General features: G+C 41.4%; 1 protein-coding gene across 12 annotated transcripts; it reads right to left on the bottom strand.

Moving 5' to 3' along the window:
- Positions 1 to 11,423: 11,423 nt before the first annotated feature.
- On the bottom strand, positions 11,424 to 19,485 carry LOC104445050 (putative disease resistance protein At1g50180). 12 transcript variants are annotated; one of them, XM_039313209.1, is made up of 8 exons: positions 19,337 to 19,485; positions 19,165 to 19,205; positions 18,454 to 18,552; positions 17,653 to 17,693; positions 16,368 to 16,468; positions 16,094 to 16,236; positions 14,892 to 15,994; positions 11,424 to 13,866 (listed from the first exon to the last, which is right to left on the bottom strand). In XM_039313209.1, the coding sequence occupies exons 7-8, from the start codon at positions 15,895 to 15,897 to the stop codon at positions 13,226 to 13,228; spliced, it is 1,647 nt and encodes a 548-aa protein (XP_039169143.1). In that variant the 5' UTR covers positions 15,898 to 15,994; positions 16,094 to 16,236; positions 16,368 to 16,468; positions 17,653 to 17,693; positions 18,454 to 18,552; positions 19,165 to 19,205; positions 19,337 to 19,485; the 3' UTR covers positions 11,424 to 13,225. The 12 variants fall into 12 exon arrangements, with proteins under 12 accessions (XP_039169143.1, XP_039169140.1, XP_039169142.1 ...); XM_039313206.1 differs by lacking the exon at positions 18,454 to 18,552 and adding an exon at positions 17,043 to 17,121 and having other exon boundaries at positions 16,368 to 16,910; positions 19,337 to 19,477; XM_039313208.1 differs by lacking the exon at positions 18,454 to 18,552 and adding an exon at positions 16,811 to 16,910 and having other exon boundaries at positions 19,337 to 19,477.
- Positions 19,486 to 20,501: the final 1,016 nt, after the last annotated feature.

Here is a 20,501-nt window from a genome sequence, read left to right as displayed (position 1 = left end):
ATATGATATGATGATGATCACCTATGGCATGATGATTTACATATATGATATGATGATGATCACCTATGGCATGATGATATGCATATATGATATGATATGATGATGATCACCTATGGCATGATGATTTGCATATATGATATGATGATGATCACCTATGGCATGATGATTTGCATTTATGATATGATGATGATCACCTATGGCATGATGACTTGCATATATGATATGAGGATGATCACATGTGGCATGATGACATGTATGTGTTATGATTGTGATGAAGATGTATGATGGTATATGCATGGCTTCAAGGTAAGTATGCTTGGATGCATGAGTGACATGTATGATGTTGTGATTGTATTGTATGATGCATTGAGTGGTTATTGGATTCATTTACCTGCTGAGTGGTTGTACTCACCCATTCGAGGACCAACATTTTAGATTAGAAAGATGCCGCTTCCTACCATCACGCGAGGTACTTTCTATGGCCTCCCTTCGGATGTAGAAGTAGAATGTACGGAGATTGACTGCGTCACCATCCCTAGATTGACTTTTGTGCGAGTGCGAGTGCTGGTTATGTACGATGTGGGCCTGGCTGGGGGCCCAATCATCCAAGAGTTCCTGTCAGTTCATGTTCGCCGAGACGGAGTGTTTAGGGGGATGTTGCCGCCACCACCACCCGATGCGCCAGGATGGGTGTGATGGTTGCGTGAGAGGTAGAGAGCTGGAGTTTCTTTTTGGGAGTAGCCGCCGCTGTTAGATGGAGGATGTCATGTGATTACTTTAGGGGTCATAGTATCTCTTTGGGATATGGCCAAGTATAGTTGAGAATCTTGGCTTTCTTTTCTTGTATCGATCCGCGAAAAATCCATCACAAAAATATGTAAATAAAAGTGGCATGGCTCTATCTTTTCCTATGGTATTTAGTGGTGTGCAATTGTATCATGGTTGTTAGTGGGAGAGATGACGATATTATATTTTGCTTCCGCTATTGAGTCGTGCTAGGACCGTTTAAAAAAAAAAATGTGTCTATGAATTACGACGCTTCTGTTAAGAGATATGGCTAGTGTTCCATTAGGTGTAACGTCAAGTGCCTATGGTGACTCTAGGTGGTTCAAGGTGTCATAATGGGCCCCGAATTGATGGATCGGATCACAGATCCGAATCGAGTTAAACGGGTCATGGGATGAATCCCTACCTGGGATTACAACCCGGGTTCTACCCGTACCCCATCCTCAGCGCCGGCCACCGTCCAAAACCTGGGGACGTTCTTTACACCTCGCCAGCCGACGGATCGGAGCTCTGAATCATCAACCTGCAACTTACCGGACAACTACAATGCATGGGCTCGAGATTTCTGATGGGCTCTCGTGACCAAGGACAAAGATGGGTTGCTCGATGGAACTATGCCTATTCCTGACGACGACCGTATGTGGCGACGATGTTGGCGAAGGTGTAATCAGCTCGTGCGCACCTAGATCGGGAACTAAGTGGCCGCTAATATCATCGCCGTCGGCCTTCCACCGACTGAAGATTCGAAACAAATGTGGGACAACATCAGAGAAGTGTATGGGAAGTTGGACGGAGCGAAGCTATTTTCGCTCACTCAAGCTCTGTCGGATCTGAAGCAAAGGAACCTATCGGTTACCGCTTGCTTCAACCGACTCTCCTCTCTCTGGAATGAGCTCGAGGCTGCTGAGGTAGAGCTCAAAGGACCCAAAGAGACTCTCGAGCGGTACAGACGGATTAGAGAGAGGGAGAAGGTTACCCGTTTTCTGTTCATTCTGAATGAAGGCTTCTCGAGGACATCCAGCATGACAGGTGAGTTTGGACTTTTGCTGACTCATCTGTGCCCATGCCAGGCCGTGTCTTTCTTTTGATGTATCTCCTGGATTGTGAATCCGTTCTTGATTTTCTTTGGGATACAGTTTCTGCACATCTTTATATTACATACAGAATCTTTTCAAGATCAATAAAGATTCTCTCGACTCTGATGCTTTGTATATCAAGTCTTCTCAATCAAGGTGGTTTCATATATTTTTGTGGCATTGGAGCTTTTTAGCATATATCCAAACTCCGTTTAGAAAAATGGTCTCAATGTTCTCTATGCGGTTATGTTCGAGAGTGTTATTGTTGTCTCGGCACTGGAGTTGACATGATATTCCTTTTGATGTAGATTGATACGCCTTGTATATGACTCAATTAACTCAAAAGTCAAAGAAATATCATGATGGCTTCTTACGTTGCACAAGCAGTGGATCTATGACTTGGCAGGTAAAGCTCTACAGTCTACATCTCCTTTTGATTTTTACCCTTAAATAATACCAACTGTCTTGTGACATCCTAAAATTCGAGTCCTCTGAGGGATGAATGGATGTGAGTTTCGTCAATGCATTGTTGGTTGATCTCACTTGGAATTGATCACTCCTGAAATACTGACCTTGAGGGGAAAGGCTATGAGGACAAAAATCGTACGACTAAAGAACTTGACTTGGGAAAACGACTTGACCATGAGACTTGAGTGAGGACGATCCTGTAGATAGGCAGGCCGATTCTAAGGACGACTAGAAGTCGACTCGCGGACAGAACATTATGGAACGATGGGTGCTTCCGTTTACTATTATCGAATCCACGAACGACCCTATGTTGATCCTCAGTGATCGTGTACTTTGAAATAAGAATCTATCATCCGTAATTTCATGTAGTCAAGGACGTCCATGCGTCGAGATGTCTTGAACGTGGTTTGGCATGAGTCGGCATGCGTGAATCCTCACAGCCACCCGTCAGTTTGAGTTGTAACCGAAATGGCATTTGGCGAAATTGACATGGCAAGAGAACTTAGGATTGGACTTTGAATTATCGGGAATGTCCGGGACGGATTTTGGATGAAGCTACTTCGACAGTTGACAGAGCCAGTTAAGCCGAGCAATTGGAAAAATGGATCTTCGGACCGAGGAAGTGAGCTGTGAGGACATGGGCCGGGCCAAGTCAGTGTGGGCCTTAGGCCCAAGTTGGGACAGCCACCAAATGGGCCTAAGTCAAGAAAATGAGCCCATTGGGCCAAACCAACTATTCATCTTCTAAGCCCATGGGTGAATTCCTAGCCATTTCAAGCCCAATTAATTCCCAAGCCCATTACTATTCATTTCCAAGCCCATTTCTTAGGCCCATCCACCAATTTCAGCCCAAGGACAGATTGGTAAATTGGTGCAAGGTGAAATGACTATTTTACCCCCAAGTGTGTGGATAAGGGCAAAGGAAGAGAGAGAATGTGGGGTCTAGGGCATGGGGACTTGAAGCAAGGATGTGAAGGCTTGATAGGGGTTTTGACAACCCTCACATCACTCTCTCTCTCCCCTCATTCGGCTCTCCCTCGACGAAGCTCCCTCTCTCCTCGTTTTCCTCTTCTCCAGTTTCTGTTCCAGCAGACCCTCCTCCAAAGATTCGAGTTAATTGTTGGCTTCCCGGACGAACCAGCCAACGCTCCATCCATCACCGTGAAGAGCACACCCAGACCGTCCCTACGAACCCAACCACTCACCGGAACGATTCTTCGGCCGTCCCGTACGGCGGTGTGAAGCCACCGGTTGCCAGTTCGTCTGGCCCTGTTCTGCTCCAGCTGACCCTTCGGTGAAGAATCGAGTCAAAAGTGGTCTTCTCGGATGAATCAGAGAACAAGTCACCTATCACCGTGATTGGGAGAGACAGACCGTTCCGGCCGTCCTGTACGGTTGTCGCAAGCCGCTGGTCGCCGGTTCGTCGGTCCGCCTGCAATCTGCACTGTTACGCGTTTTCGGGCCTTTTTCTTTCATTCCAAACGTTCCTTTGCCCATCCCAACCTCCCACAAGACTCCCAAGACCCCCTGGTGTCGCTAGTTGCTGGCCACCCCCTTCACTAGAGCTCCGGCCAAGCCGTTCAACTTGTTTTCTTCTCCGGCAGAGCTGTTTTCTAGAATTTCAAAGAGAAGCAGAGGCTGTGGTTGCTGTGTTGAGCTTGGGACCGCCTTGGGATCATCGTTGTAGAGGTTCCGATGCATAGCCACCGTTGTCGCCGCCGCGTTGGTGCCTCCGACCCGCATAACGGGTGAGTTTAGCTCCTAATCCTTCGATTAGTGCCTAAACTTGCTTAGGGTTAGTTTAGTTAGATTTAATTCTAGCTTAGGAGATTTAATTAAGTTTTATTAGCCCTAAGATAGGTGGTTAGATGGATGGATTAGATTGGTTTAGCTTAATCTTGCTTTATTTGCTTAATTGTGCTTATGTGTTTAATTAAGCTTGTTTTGCTTAATTAATTGTTTGTTTGTTTTAATTAATGTTTTGTTTAATTTCTGAATATAATTTATGGTTTATTAAATTCTGGAAAATTACTGTTCACGCGACACTATTCACAAATACTGTTCACGTGCAGTGTTCATCCAGAATGCGAAAAATGTCCAAAATTCATGTGTGTTGATTTTATGAAGGAAATGAATGAGTAAATCCATGGACATCCGCATGAATTGAGTGATGATTGTGCAATTGTGTGGTGATTGGAAATTTGGTATTTATTCAGAAAATCCCGGGTGTCGGGTTTTGACACCGAAAATGGATTTTAAATATTATATCGAATAGTGGGTTTGAAAAAGGAAAGTATCAGTTTTCTGGTTCAAATTAATGTGTGCCCATGCACAACTACTTTCTCAGATGTTTTTAATACGAATGAAAGATGCCAGGATTACTATTTTAATCGGGGCATTTGAGTGAAATGCAAAGTGTCCTGGGCCGATATTGAATTGTTGTGTGTTGGTTAAGAGGAAACCGTCCCGGGCTGTTGAGCTGGACGTGCCCCTATATGGGATGCCTGCGCAATTGATGCCGGTCGCAGTAGAGGCTGGGTTGACTAGATCGATGCTCCTTTGGGAATATCGTCGACGTAGTGACGAAGCCGTGCTCCAAGGGGGGAGACGATGCTTGGCATTAATGTCAGTAGATAGCCAAATTGCGAGTAGGCTATGCCATTGAGTGGCAATGAATAACAATTGGAACACATGTTGAATGATATTGACGAGCCGGATTATGGGACGAAATTGCGTGGCACGGTATGGGACGTGTCATAACGATTTGGTCTTATAATCAGGACCCTTGTGGTTGACTGAGATGAGTGAGGCGTTTCAATTGTTGTATGCATTGAGTATATGCATTGTGTTTTTGAACTGCACTAATGTGCATGAACGCATGAGAATCATGGTATCGATGGTTCCGGTCATGCATGAGTGAACCACATTACTTATGGCACGCATGCATGAATCGATAATGTGCAGGGTGTGGTAATGGCCAGGTGAGATTGCTTGTGATGCGACTCATATGTGATTGATGAGATTCATCATCTAATGGCCATGTGCATTGCGTGTATCGTGCTGAATTATAATGTGCAGGGTATGGCATACCAGGTAAGGTTGTATGCGAACCGACTATTGATTGTTGGTTGTTAGTTGTGGGTCGTTGGTTGTTTGTGGTGTGGTTCTGGAGAGATACCCTAAGTTGAGTTGGTGTACTAACCGGGGCTTAGGGGTGGAACTCGCTGAGATTTATATCTCACTGGTTATTGAATAACCATTTTTCAGGTCCCTAGTGTGAAGTGCCAGGAGCTTGAAGCATAAGGGTCAGGAGCATAGGTGGCTCAGTAGTTCGTTATGACATAGACTTTCTGTATAAACTTAAAGTGTTTATAAAAGTGTATTTGATTTTAAACTGGTTGTCCTGCTTTTCTATCCCATGTATGTTATTGTCAGGGGATTAGTGAATTCACTTCCGCATGTGCAATAAAATGAAAAGGGTCGGCGATGAGTCCTCGGAACGTCGCAAAATTCTATCGACAACCAAGCGATGTGCGCGCGCTCGAGGTTCGGGGCGTGACATATCTTGTTGCTGGATAAAATTTCAACTCTTCCTTCCTTTATTGGTTGGTTTTCCTCTTCATGACGAAGCAAACGTTGAATCTTTGAGGGATCTAAATGCGTGTGGAAACAGTTTCAATTCTCTTCAAAAATTAATATGCAAAAGCAGCGGCATAATGTTAGTAATGTTAAATCTGCTTTAAAAGGTACCTGGAATACAGTTCAATTTGATCCATTTCCTTGTGTTCTATAAAGAGTTTATTTTTCCTGTTTAGTCTTTATATGAAGGTAATTTGCCTTACCTCCTAGCCTAAAGTCTTAAACTTCCAATAGATTATTAACGTTTTTCTCCCTCATCGTTTATATCCCATGGACCCCATCATTCAGCTGCTCTGCAATTGATGTAATTGGGTGATACTCCATACTCACCAAAATGATATTGCAAACACATTGTGATTTGGAGCTTTAAGGATGCAAGTCCAAGGGATGTTCATGAGATGTGGGATGATTTCCGCAAGGCCTTGAACTTGCAGATGCCACGAATCAATTCGTTGTTTTCATTTGATGTTAATACTTTCTTCTTTGACCAGATAAAGAGAGTCGACAATTGAAAATCATCATTGTTATCCATGTTATCTCTTTCTTTTCTGTTGAGGAGCATGATTCCCTTCTCTTCATGTTTTGCATGATCTACAATAATTACCCGATTCTGTTTGTGATGCATTGAAATATGTATTCATTAGTACTCTTTCAGAAGGAAAAAAAATGGCCAGATGCCTCAAAATGGGGCAAAGGTGAGTATATTAGATGCCAGAATATCAGGGGTAACAGGTCGGATTTTGTTTCATAATAGATAAAAGCTTCACCGAAAATACAAAACTATCTATTGAGTTTTCAGCTTTGTGCTTCACAGAAGTTGTGAGTGTGTCCATTCATTTGGAAAATCCATAATTGACCTTGACCAGTTATGTTCTTGAGATTTTCCTAGCTCTAGCACTGTGCTCTAAGTACTTAATAATGACTCATAAGTACGAGAACTTCATGCAAAAGGTGAGGGCAATTAACCGAGTTACATGGATCCCTCAGGATATTCCTTTATGCTTACATTTTCTTATGAAGTTTTCATTACTTAGCCAGTTGTTCGTTCTACTTGCTGATAGATTTTCTAATGAAGTTTTCATTAACCAGCCGACCACGTTCTTGATATTGCTGTGTATTTACTGCCTCCTTTTAGCATGAGGTTATGGAAATAACGAATTCAATAACAGATTCATTGTTTTTCTTTAGTCGTTTCTGAAAAACATGAGAGTGTGAATGTTCTTTTGTGGGTGGTGTCCTTCCATTATTTTTGTGTTAGTTTAACTGAGCATGTCCTACTTGGAGATTGACACTTCCCTGTCATGGAGAATGGCAGGTTTTGTACGCCACACAAGTAACTCGAAAGGCCAAGAAATACCATGATGGTTTTTTGCAGCTTGAAGTTCACGGATCCCTAGGGAGGCAGGTCATTCCAAAGCACTTTTAAGGAGTTTTCATCCTTAAGCCACTGTTATTTAAATTAGACTAGGCTGGCTACTTTGTTTGCTGAGCCAACTTGAATCACTTCATTTGTTTTTCAGATAATGGTTCATTATGTGACCCAAGCATCACACTAATTCAAGTGCATTTCACTACCCAAAAAAGTTATAAGGCCCTAAGCACCCCTTCTTTATAGGTCCTGTTTCTACTCATTATTATATCCCCTTTGGATCATTCAGGTCCCATCGTATGATGCTAGCAGGAAAGTCTAAGGAAATAAATTTCTTAGGAAAGATGAAGTGCTGGGAACCCGAAAATCACTTGTATTCGATTCTCACTTAGTTGATATTGGGGAACACGCAGTAGAAGAAAAAGTGCCACTAGGTTTGAATGACCGTGAACTATGTCGTGCTGCTGGAGAATTGAGGACAGGCCATGGGGAGGTGGATGCTGTTAAAGCTGATCAATTGTCCCAATAATATAATCCTACCTATTGAGTTGCAGACGAAAAACCTTCAAACTCGAGAAGCAAGGTTTCAATGTAAGTTGGAGGACAACAAGAATACGCTTTTTCTCCAATGCCACAACATGAATATGCACCTGATGTCGTGATGAGTTGTGGGATTTTTCATTACATTCAAGTGCCGTCAAATAAGATGGGATTCATACCGATGAGATATGTCACGTCATTTTTGTAACGTGATGTAACAAGTCAAATGATTCATAGATGATTAGTTCATCGGATAGAATACTTTTCCAAAGTAAGAGTTGTGCTCAGTGACACAGTCTGTGAAAACCTTTTGCCTTTTGAGAGACTTGGCAGACCACTGTGGAAAAACTATGATGTGATTCAACAAATCCCATCTGCAGCAATTATTGAGGAGGAAAGGGAGGTTTAGATTGGAGGCTGCAAACTCCGTCTCATTCTCTACCCCACCAGTCCCCAGTTGCAAGTACGTCAACGTCCCTGCCTCTCTCTCTCTCTCTCTCTCTCTCCCTCCCCATCTCTGTAGCAGGAGTTACAGCTTCACAAGCTCAAAGGAAGTGGAGAGAAATGCTTAATGTTGCTCTTTCTTCATTTGGAAGTGGTTGATGGGTTAGCTAGATGTGTTTTGAGCGGTATGAAGGGATTTTGATTGCATCACCTTTGAGCTCTCGATGCCGCCCAATTATTTTCGCATCCATTGCTAGAGCCAGATTTCAACTACCTACTGCATTGGAAGTGATATCCCATTTCTGCCTTTGATCATTGTTACAAAGAGGCGATATGGTTACAAAGTTTGCTCTCGAACTTTGGGTTAGAACAGGAAAGTGTGGATATACACTGTGATAACCAAGGTGCGATATATTTGGCGTATAATCCAGTTTATCACGAGCGAACGAAGCATATCAACATTAGATACCACTTCATCCGAGATGTCTTAGCTAAGGGTATTGTTATTGTTAAAAAGATTGCTACAGCAGATAACCCGGCAAACATGATGACAAAGTCTGTTCCTTTGGCGAAGCTCAAGCTTTGCTTGAGCTCTATTGGCGTCTGTGGAGAGTGAGCGCCCATCGGGGCGTTGGGAGAACAACATGGATGATGAGCACTACAACTTGGCTTCAAATATCGAGTTAAGGTGGAGAATTGTTAAATTAATGTCTCGAGTTTGAATTCGGATAATGATTTGTTAAACCGAATTTATTGATAAAGATTTCCCAAGTAATAGAAAAGTTTTGCTGGACTCTTGAAGATTTACAAACAAGGAAATAAAGATAAAATAAAGTTTCCTCTTTGGGCACACACAAAAGGGAAAAGAAGCCTTACGTAAAAGTGTTGTTGCTGAAAGCCTACGAGGAGCCGCTGCTGCACAACGTCAAGTGAAGCCACCCACGCGATCAAGAAAAGAAGTTCTTGTTTTCGGCGTTTGATTTTGAGCTTGAACGTGCAGTAATTTTGTGCCGTGAGTTTATACCCAAGTGAGTTGTTATTTATAAACACTTTGGGTTTGGGGTTAAAACTAGGTGTGGGAAACATTTGAACGTGTGAGTGATTGTAAACTCTAATTATCATATTTTAGTGGATTATTTGCTGCTGGCTCTCCCTGTGGACGTAGGTACCAATACTCGGACCGAACCACGTAAATTTCTAGTATCCTTATTTTTCTCATTTATTTTTTTGGTGATTTCGCGTTGACGTAAATTGCAAGATTCTGTCGTTTCCGCGTATTGCACAGAGGAAACCAGCGGCTTCAACGGCAAAAACAGGCGATCGGAGCTCCAGCGAGCGGGTGGTTGGCAACCGGTGGCTCCCGGGGGTCTTAGGGATCTTGTGGGTGGATGGAATGGGCAAAGGAAGGGCTGAAATGGAGCGAAACAGCAAGAAAACGCGAAACAGTGCAAGCGGGCAGCTTCCAGACGGTCCGGCGAGCGGCGGACTCCGGCGGCTGTATGGGACGGACGGCGGCTCCGTTCGGGGCGAGGTTGGGCTTGTTGGAACGGTGTGGATGTCCTTGTCATGGCGATGGGTGGCTTGTTTGCTGATTCATCTGGGAAGTTGACTTTTTACTCGGATTTTTGGCGAAAGGTCGGCTGGAGCAGAAACTGGAAGAGAGGAAAACAAGGGAGGAAATGAGGTCGACGGCAAGGGGGAAGGGGTTGGCTTGGTTTCTTGGCTCTCCTTTGGTTTTGCTGAGCTTCCTCAAGGCCTCTACAATGGAGAAAGCCACAAAATAAAGAGGAAGAAGGGCTGATGAAGAGGGGGCTCCCCTTGGTGGCCTTTAGCCTTCAACACTTGTCCAAACCTCCTCTCTCTTGCCCCCACCATGACATCACATGACCTCAGCCACTCTCTCTCCTCAAGCTTCCTCCACAAGCTTGTTAATAGGTCCAAAATGTGGTGTACCCCTTGGCATACGAATTTGGTACATTTGTACATCAAATTCATCCAATTTCCTTCAAATCCTAACCCAATCAATCCAATTTGAAGCTCATAATTTCATACCATGTGACCAAAATTTATTCCACATTTTTATTTGACCATAAAACCATCTTGGATGCCAAAAGTGCTACCAAAAGCGGGCCTACCAATTTTCCCGAACCAAATTAACCATGCTTTGATTTTTTTGTCGAAAAACTCGGTTTGCAAAAAAATCTTCTGAAGATGAGTCGACGTTCCTAAAATGATTTGTGACACAACAAGACTTCCAATTTCTGAATTCTGGTTTAAATTCACGGTTGATTTCAATCTGGTACGATTTTAGCGCGTCCTAATCTATCGGGTAGCTTTTAGAAATTTTCAGTGCAATTGACCCGTGATCGATTGTTTTCTAGCCACAACATAGATCTTCGACACATTGGTGACTCTTGATTGTCGTGAAAATCTCGAGGTTTCAAATATAGACACAGGGTACCCAAAACGACAGAAAAATCGGTCTAGTGCCGGTCGACGAGAATATTGAAATCAGGTGGAATCACCCACACTCTAATCACACATCTCAGTCGAATCGACCTATTCCTGATCTCTGATCAATTTTGACAATGCGGTAATGACCCTTGCAGACTAGCACATTCGAGCAGTCGACTTTTGGTCGAATTCTCAAGTCATTGCATTAAAATCTCTTAATGACTTCCCCAGATAGTCTAGTTATCTCACGAGTGATCGGCTCTGAAAATAGCACTATAGACGCGTCGATGAAATGCCCGATTTATTCAATTGAAAACAGTACTGAAAATTCAGGATGTCACAAATCGAGAATAGAATTCCAGGTAGAGAAAGCCAAAATCCTCTCATAATATTTACCTCCTTATATATGCCGCGAGTTCTTGGTCGCAGGAGAAGAGAAACATTTGCCGTGTGTCACCAATGGACAAATAATCATATGCTTTCTCACTACATCCAGCAATTTCATCACCGTCATTCAAAGGGAAAGACTAATGTGAGTACACATGAAAGAATCTTTAAATTATATCTTGCATCCTTTACATGTAGGAGACAGGGATAGTGATAAAAGCAAAAAAAAAAAAAAAAAAAAAAAATGTAGGAGACTAAGAGATGCAAAATGCGCTGTTGTATTTCTCATTATCGTTTATCTCTATATACAAAGAAATCAATTGCACAAACCGAAAGCAACAAGCCAATTTCAAATTAATGTACCCTAGTTTCTACTCCACATCCGCATTTCATCAAACATCTGACCAGCACTATGGAAACGATCGAATCTCCTCTCCTCTGCAATGCATCAGCTTCCACGATGACGTCTTCCAACTGTTGAAATTTAATCAAAGAGAAGAAGACACATAAGAGATGCTGCTGTAACTCTCGTTATTTTTCATCAGAACATAAGCCTATTAAATAGGCAGAACATCCAAACCACTTAGCAAGAAAATAGCTACAGAATAGCAACAACAAAGACCCACTAACATACCCCACTAACCAGAACATATGCAGAAACAAACTATAAAAACAAGCCACTTCCTATTGACTAGGACTCCACTATTACATTATTGAAGACACGTAAAAACTAAAAGCACATAAAAAAAACTTAAAGTTAAAGACTTCAACACCAACACCACAAGCGACAACTCTTATTTCCTCAGATGCCTCTCGTCAGCCGTCTTTTGGAGACTCATCGAATTCGCTCCTCTTCCTCCTTCTCCTCCTCATGGCGCTCGGGAGAACCTTGCAGTCTTCCATGAGCAAAGTCGCCGAGTTCTCTCGATAGCGAGCGAAACAACAGATTCCAGTTCCACCCCCTGCTGATTTGCAAGTCCTCAGGGATGAGAGGGAAAACGAAATGAATGATGATTTATGATGGAAAGAAGACATGGAAAATTCATCAAAAAATGCCCTGCTTCTTCCCCTCCTTGAATATTTCGTGCGCACCGTCATATCTAGAGACATGTGAAGGCACCACCATCAATTTGGGACACTCTGCGATCCCTAATCAAGAAAGATGAGGCACGGCTCCTTCAGCCTTCCACTCCTCCAAATGAGGTAATGCCCAAAAAAGTAAATGCTTGAGTTGAGGAAAGCCTCCTGCAGAGCAAACCATTTCCTTTCCCGTGAAAGCCTGACCTCCCAGCATGAGAAAAACCAAGTTTTCCAATTTCTCCAATATTGGCATCGGATCTTCTTCGAGTTGGGAAAATAGTAAGACCAGCTTCCTCAATTGTTGGGGAAGACTTCTATGTTCCTGTTCCGATAACTTCTCTATTTTCCCTCCTAAGGACAGCTTATAGGAATGGGGATAGTTTGACATTTTACTCAATTCACCTTCAGTCCATAAAGATTTATATTTTTTCAAATAAAAAGACGAGGATTGAAGATGTTTCAACTTGAATTCAGCAAGTTGCGGAAATATCTCTAGCCCGATAGAATCATGCTCGTCAAAGACAGTAAGTTTTTGTAGATTGGTAAGCTTGCCTACATCATTCACATCACAATTCTCCCTATTAAAGTTTTTTAATGTCCGTAGATTCTTTAAAGTGCCCAACCGCAACTTCTTTCGGTCCCAAAGGAATTTCTCCTCGATGGCAAATTTGTAGGGAAGACGGAGATACCTCAACCTTCTCATCTTCCACAACACATTTGGCATGGAAACCTTAACATATGTCTCCACAAGCAGGTCCAAGAATTCCATACATATAATGTTCCCCATAGATTGTGGCAAGCCGTTAAACCTACCACCTGCTAAACTTAAGAATCTTAAATGGACTAGGTCTCCCATTGATTTAGGTAAGCTTCTCTTCACATTAAGGTTCTCCAATTTCAGAACTCTAAGAAACATACAATGGTCGAAAATAGGTTGAAATTGCTTCGAGTCCCATGTGACACCTTCGAAGGACATGAGAGTTCAAAGGTGGACCAAAGTCCTTCCTCTTGCTTTTAAGCTTGGAATCACATTTCTATTAAGAGAAAGTCTTCGTATTTTGCAACTTGACCCAACATTTAATGCCATTGAAGCAGAACAATTCTCCATCTCATTGTCCTGTTGAATGTTATGAATGCTTAGAAAACTCTCTTGCAGAGCCTTGGAGATGCATAAGTCTCGCATCAGGTCGTGGAGGTGGCAGCTTTTGATCTTTCCACTTAATTTTAATCGTACTTGAACCATTCCTCTGTTAACCAACTCCTCTAAATATTGCTCCGCTACATCTTCCACTGAAATTTCTCTCTCTTTGTCATATGCATTCAGCGACACAAAACCTTCAGCAATCCACATGTAAAGAACTTTTGTTGCAAGGATTTTTGCATCCTCAGGAAAGCTACCCAAATAGAGGAAGCATGGCTTTAGATGCCATGGTAAATCATCATAGCTTAAGGCTAACACTTTTGATACATCGTTCTTATCACTAAAATGCAAATTGATCTTTTCATGAATCGTCTTCCACTTGTTGACGGACAGCAATCCACCAAGCACAATGATAGCCAAGGGCAATCCTTCACACTTCATAAGGAGTTCATGTGCTAACTTCTTCATATCTTCAGTGATTTCTACACAATATCAGGCAACAAATTGCAACTCAACAATAATAGGAAGATGCAACTGTAATAAGAAGATTACTTCAAGGATGAATATGTGCTTTTAGAAGTATAAGTAAGATGCTATAGTTCTTTATAATTTGTGGTTCATTTATGCTTTTGTAAGGGGAAAATAGGGACCACAACAAACCTCCTATATATGCCTCCACCTATGCCTAGAATATCAAGAAGTCTAAGTTAACAAATGGAATGTATCGTCTTTGTTATCTGTGGCTTGAATTAAGTGACTCAAGCAAATATAAAGCAACAATAAACCTACTTGACGAAGAAATATGAAAGCAGCACAGGGACAACTCGAGTGTGATCTTCCATAACTTGAATGTGCTACTAATCTCCCGCACAAATTCTAATGAAATCTTCGTTTGCCACATAATGATTCACGATTTTCCTTATCAATCCCTACTTTTATTGTCAAGCCAACTTTGCACAAATGCAAAAAAGGTGTACTTGAGATGAAGCCTATGGAAGAAGTAACATAGCTAGGCTTCACATTATTTCATAAATCTGATCAAAATTGCTTATTATGTTGGCCTTATAAAAAGCCTCTTCGATATTTAACCTCACTAGAGGAAAGGAGCAACAAAGCTTTGGATCTTGGTTTAGTGGTATGATTGTTAGCTATTAAGAAACAAAAGGGGCATTTGATTCCCCAAATATTGAAATTATGTTGCCTAATACTCTGATATTTTGATCATTTGAATTCCATTGTAACTATTCATTCATAAATTGCTTAAGCTTCCGAAAGGACAAACTGAGCAATGAAGTACTTGGTTTTTGTCCCTCTATCTCTAACTATTTTGTGATATCTTATATAGTTTGGCCCGCAACAGTATCTTGACCAACTCCGGGTTCATCAGAAGAAATTTCAACAACTAATCCCGCCATGATAACTGAAGCACCATAAATTAGAATCAAACAGGCAATATAATATCTTGAAGCTACTATATGTTAGGTTAATAACTTTAGAGAAGTCTCACCTTTTGTTTCAGGGAATGCTTTCTTCTTTAATAAATCCCAACTCTCTGGGTCCGATAAGCATCGAAGTTCATGGATCCCTTGAGGATTGATATACTCAGCTACATCTCTATTTCGGGTTGTTATCAATAGCTTGCTTTTTGTGTTCTCAACCAGGAGTGCATCTTGAAGACTATCCCATGCCTCTTTGGTCCATATATCATCAAGAACCACGATACAACTCTTTTCTTTCAAGGTCCCTTGTAGTTTTTCAGATAATTCATGATTTATCATATTCTTAACACTCTCATTTTGATTAGGGATCAATTTAAGGAGAATTTCCATCAAAATATCTTTCACGTCGTACTCTTGAGATACGCAAGCCCAAGCGAAACCAGTGAAATTTTTCTTCACGTCATCCTGAGCAAGGACTTTCCTAGCAAGTGAGGTTTTACCCACACCACCCGTTCCCCATATAGAAATAACTCTCTGCTGTTTTTCATCCTTCAACAGCTTCACCAACTCCTTAATACTATCTTCCCTCCCAACAAAATCTTCCCCGAAAGGGGAATGAGTACGTTTCGACGTCAAATCTCTCCCCCATTTGCGGTCGCCTTCATTCGCAGGTTGTACGCCAAAAGCCAGCATGCTCGTTCTAAGATTGGAAATTCTGGATTTTAAGTCCTCAATCTCTGTCCCCACCATATGAACCTCCACGCACGTGCACTTCGCCACGAAGCAAGCACACGCTCTGGTGATGTATTGTTCCTTCTTCAGCGCGACTCTGAGGGTGTATCTCTCGATGATGTCCTCGGCATCATAGGCGAAGTCTCGGAGTTGTGCGACACATTCTCCCACAGCTTCGTTGTGCTCTCGTCTCGCATCCGCATCCCTCAGCAAGCACCGGATCAGCCTAAGCTCCCTGTACAGGTCCTCGACCCTGCCCTCCACGCCCAACAAGAATTTGGCCTCGTCGATGAGCAGATTTCCTACTGCCCGCCCCACGGACGAAACAACAGCCTCGGCCATTGGTATTGCACTACTTGACAATGACTAGTGGAGCTTGTGATTGAGAATGACTCACAGAATTCCCTTCTATGCGTTGACAAGCTCTGCACATATAGGCCTGTGAGTTGCAAAGAAGAAAGAAGAGGAATAAGTACTTTTAAAGTTGCGTATTGCATTGATAATACATATTCTACATCCACGGATGCAACAAAATCACCCTCCGAATGACTTGAGCTTTATTAGGTCTCCAAGCTTGGCGACTTCTCTTCAAAGTGTACTAAGCTGGTAATTATGTTCATTCTTTTACTCTTGGAGTTGCAACAAGCATGAGCTTCGATTTTTTTCTTCTGTGAATCGTGCCTGCACACCACAAACAAAAGAAGTTCCCAGGTTAAGGCCCATTAAGAATCCTTCGATGCTTAAATTAACATGGGAGTAGAGCGTGTAAAGTATGGAACTAATAGAGAAAGCATAGTATTGGAATGGCTTACTCCTGTATTTACAGAGAAACAGACGGGCGGCATGTGGGTCTTAAGCTTTTGGCCTTAGCCCCCTTAGTAAAGGCTTGCTCATGGTGGGTCTATTTGTGGACCTATTTGATCATGGACTTCTTCGTTAGTAGTGGTCCTTGTTTAATATGTCGAAATTAAAGCAAATATTTGTCAAAAGCTTACTCATAGTGGGATTGTCTTACAAGTTTGGGGAAAAATCGGAACAAAAGTTTGTCATCATCAGTTTGCCTCAACTATGTTGTAATTGAGCAAAATTCAGTTATTAAATTACACCCATCTAATAAGCATGTAAAAATTTTGATTACAAATGACTAAAATTTCAATACGTCCTATAATTGAAAACGAAATTGAAATTATTTAGCTATCGAATGAACTCTTGCTGCTCTTCAAATGCCTAGAAATTTAAATCTCAAATGCACGACCATGGAAGCTGTGAAGAAATGAAACGTCGCCTTCAAGAAGCTTGTCCGTGTCAGTGTCAGCCGTGCCATGTGAGACGGTCGGCATTTGCGTACGTAATTTCTGGCCAAAATTGACCAGATAGACTCAATTGGCAAAGCATGAAAATATTTAGGATTGACAAAATTTAAAAGTTTATGACTGAATTGACAAAAAAATAATAAATTTAGAACTTTTTGGATAATATTCCCATACATGTGAAAGCCACAAACCGAGGAAAGCTTCCACTTGTTAATAGTAAACATTCTAGAGTATAGGACTTAGCACCACCGGCCTGTTGGAAGCAAGTGAACCAATATCTATGTCATTCAGACAGCCCAAGTGAAAAAAAGGGAACAAAGCCCAATCCATATAGACAGCATGCATGTGAAAGCCACAAATTGAGGGTACGTAGCCGAAACTACCGACAGGGGCCTTGGCTGCCTATCCGCCATTATGTTGGCGGTAGGCTGCACAATTGCGTTCCTTATTTTTATGTGTCGATGTCTACACGCTTTGCCCCTTAATTAAGGGGCAATTTTTCTTCCCCCACCTTAGGGAATATCTTCCTAAAGTTTTAAGTCTCGGAACTTGGACATAAAAGTTTTAGGACTGACTAAGGTCCACTAACCAATATTTATGTCATTTAAATGACCCAAGTAAAAAAACGGAACAAAGCACAATCCATATCGCCTCAAAGTACATAAAAATTTTAAATTTAGAAAATACTATTGCAAGGACTACAACAATACTAAAAAAAACTAAAATGCATAAAAACTAGAAAAAGTAGAACATATAAAGCAAAAACTAAGTATTAGTAACTCACAAACTTAATTGCGACTTCCTCGTTCGTTTAAATGTTAGTACCTGAAAACAATTCACGAAAAACTTCAATCAAAATCAAACTAAAAGCAGAACGAATAAAGCAGAAAAATCGAGTATTAGGTTACGAGCAGTCCCCCGGGATAGACCTCTCCCAATGATCCGCTACTGAAAACAATAACTCAGAATGATAATTGCTCAATAATAATACGGGGATTGGGTCGATGAGCTCATCATCATCATCACCACTCTCCGCAGCGAACTACATATAGGCGATGGCATGTAGGGAGTGGCACATTACTCAGCATTATCTTTTTGCTTTGTGTCCCGTCAAAAGGAGATTGGTTTCGCATGGGCTGAAGGCAATATTTCAGCATAAATTTTTGGCCCTACGTGCCGTTCAAAAGATGGGTTTATCAGGGCGAAGATCGTTAAGAGATTGCTTTCTCATGGGCCAATAACTTTATGTACCATCAATTCAGAATCATTCCTTTGCTTTATGTGTCGTCAAAAGATGGGTTTCACACTCATCATTGAACCTCATAGGATATAACAAGATTGCACAAAAACATAAAACAAGAAAAATACGAAAACTCATGTCAAATTCCAAGTGGAACTTAGAACCAAATTCCAAATTCCAAGTTTCATCTAGAACCTATCTTTGGAAACGATTTTCTAATTTTTGAAATTTGGAATCTATCCCGCATATTCTTGAACCTAAACTAGTTCCTTCTTCAGTTCTCGATTCTATTATGGAACCATGTTCACCCCTAATTATCAAAGCTGTGAAGAAATGGAACATCACCCTCATGAAGCACCTAAAGCAGGACCGTAAGGTCTTTCGTGATGGCTTTCTCTCTATCCACGCCTCCACTGGTAAGGTGCGTGCGATGCTCACCGGTCCCTACTTAATTGGTAAACAAAGCTTCATGTCATCATACGAGAATACCATAATTGTCCCAGTTGCTTCCCGACCAACCCCCTCACTCGGTCAAATCATACATGTCTCAAGCGAAAAATCGATTATTTTATCTTTTCTTATAAGTATCCTTTCAGACAAAAAATCGATTCTCAACGAGGGACAAGGCGCGCTTACTTGGCTTTTAGCTAAAAAGAGAAAGGAACGCTTACTTGGTCATTTAATCGTATTGTCCGAGAAACACAACATGAATTCGTGCATCACAACTCTAAACATATAATACACATGCACATGCATGTGAAAGCCACAAACTGAGGAAAGCTTCCACTTGTTAACGATAATAATTTTTAAATATAAAATTAGCATCGCCGACTTTCTGGTAGCAAGTGAACCAATATCTGTGCCACTCAAACAACCCAAGAGAAAAAGGGAACAAAGCACAATCCATATCACCTCAATGAACGTAAAAATAAAGCATCAAAATATTAAATCAACAAAATACCAATGCAATGACTACGGCAATACTAAAAATATACTAAAACGCACAAAAACTAGGTAAAGAAAAGGGTCAATTCAACTGAGAAAAGAGCCACTCACAAACTTAACTGTGACTTCCTTGGTCGTTTGAATATTAGTACCTGAAAGTAATTCACGAAAAACTTCAATCAAAATCAAACTAAGAGCAGAACGGATAAAGCAAAAGCCAAATATCAATTAGCAACCAGTCCACCGAGGTAGATCTCTCCGAACAATCCGTCACCGATCTTACCATCAAGCCGGAACTTGTTGCCTATGCGCAGCCCAACATTTCAAAGCCCCTGCTATGAAGGGAAGAAACGTAGCTATGCACAGAGACTATAAGAAAGACTTCATCGCCATCAAAGCACGATTATTGAGCCAGCCATAAAGAGAGTGTGTGTTGGTCACTATTCATCGACATTCCAATAAATAATATGACGGCGAGCGGCCGTTGAAATTCAATGCTCAACTAACAAATTCAGCAATAAATTCGATGCTCAACTAACAACTTCAGCATTAAATTCGATGCTCAACTAACAACTTCAGCATTAACGATGACAAATTTTAACTGCCATCTGGAGGAAGAAATTAATGAAAATTGTCACCTCGTACTTTTTCCTCTGCTTAGAGCTAACCGAGGTTAGAATTAATAAATTTAACAACTTATATGCACGAAATGAAAATTTTGGAACTTGAGTACCAGATCAATACCAATTTTAAGAGTCCTCCCGTAATTGTCCCGGGCAAAGTTCAACTCCATAATTTTGTGGGCTTTTACACCCACTGAAAATTTGTGACTCTGAGGTTAGCCTATTAAAACTTGGCGTGCCCACAGTGGAATAACCCGTAAGAAAAGTATATCATACGTAGATTTTAGGAGATCATTTGTTATATATAAATGATCGAAGCCATAAGTGATCATAGCGAAGAAATGGACCGTAAGAATATATAACTAAGAAAAGTAAAATAAGAATATACTCTGTGCGCGCGCGCGCGTGTGAAGGAAACAGGCCGCCAGAAGGCAGAAATATCGTAGCGGTTCAGTTGCTTCCATCCATTAATTTCAGATATAAGAGAAGAAAAACCAAAAAGAAAAAGACGAATGCAACCTGATGTTAGTGCAAGAGCTAGTTCAGAAGAAGCTAGCTCCTATAAGAAAAAAGGAGAACGATGCTGTCTATTCTTAGATCCAGTTGCCTAGCTAATGACAAGTTAGAAAAATCATTCTCCATCGCCATTCCCCAAACCTTGGAGTTTTGAGCAGTAGTGGTAACTAAGTTAACAAACAAAGTGTTGGATTTCAAGTTGGCGGAAGACGACTTACCTTTATTTGATGCGCAAACAACAATTAACCCCAGAACGAACGTTGAAATGCGGATGAATCACGAACAAAATTACTTCACTTTGGTCTGAAT

The sequence above is a fragment of the Eucalyptus grandis genome, chromosome 5 (genome assembly GCF_016545825.1).
Source record: "Eucalyptus grandis isolate ANBG69807.140 chromosome 5, ASM1654582v1, whole genome shotgun sequence".
NCBI classification, from domain to species: Eukaryota; Viridiplantae; Streptophyta; class Magnoliopsida; order Myrtales; family Myrtaceae; genus Eucalyptus; species Eucalyptus grandis.
This window is presented reverse-complemented; position numbering and strand designations above follow the sequence as displayed.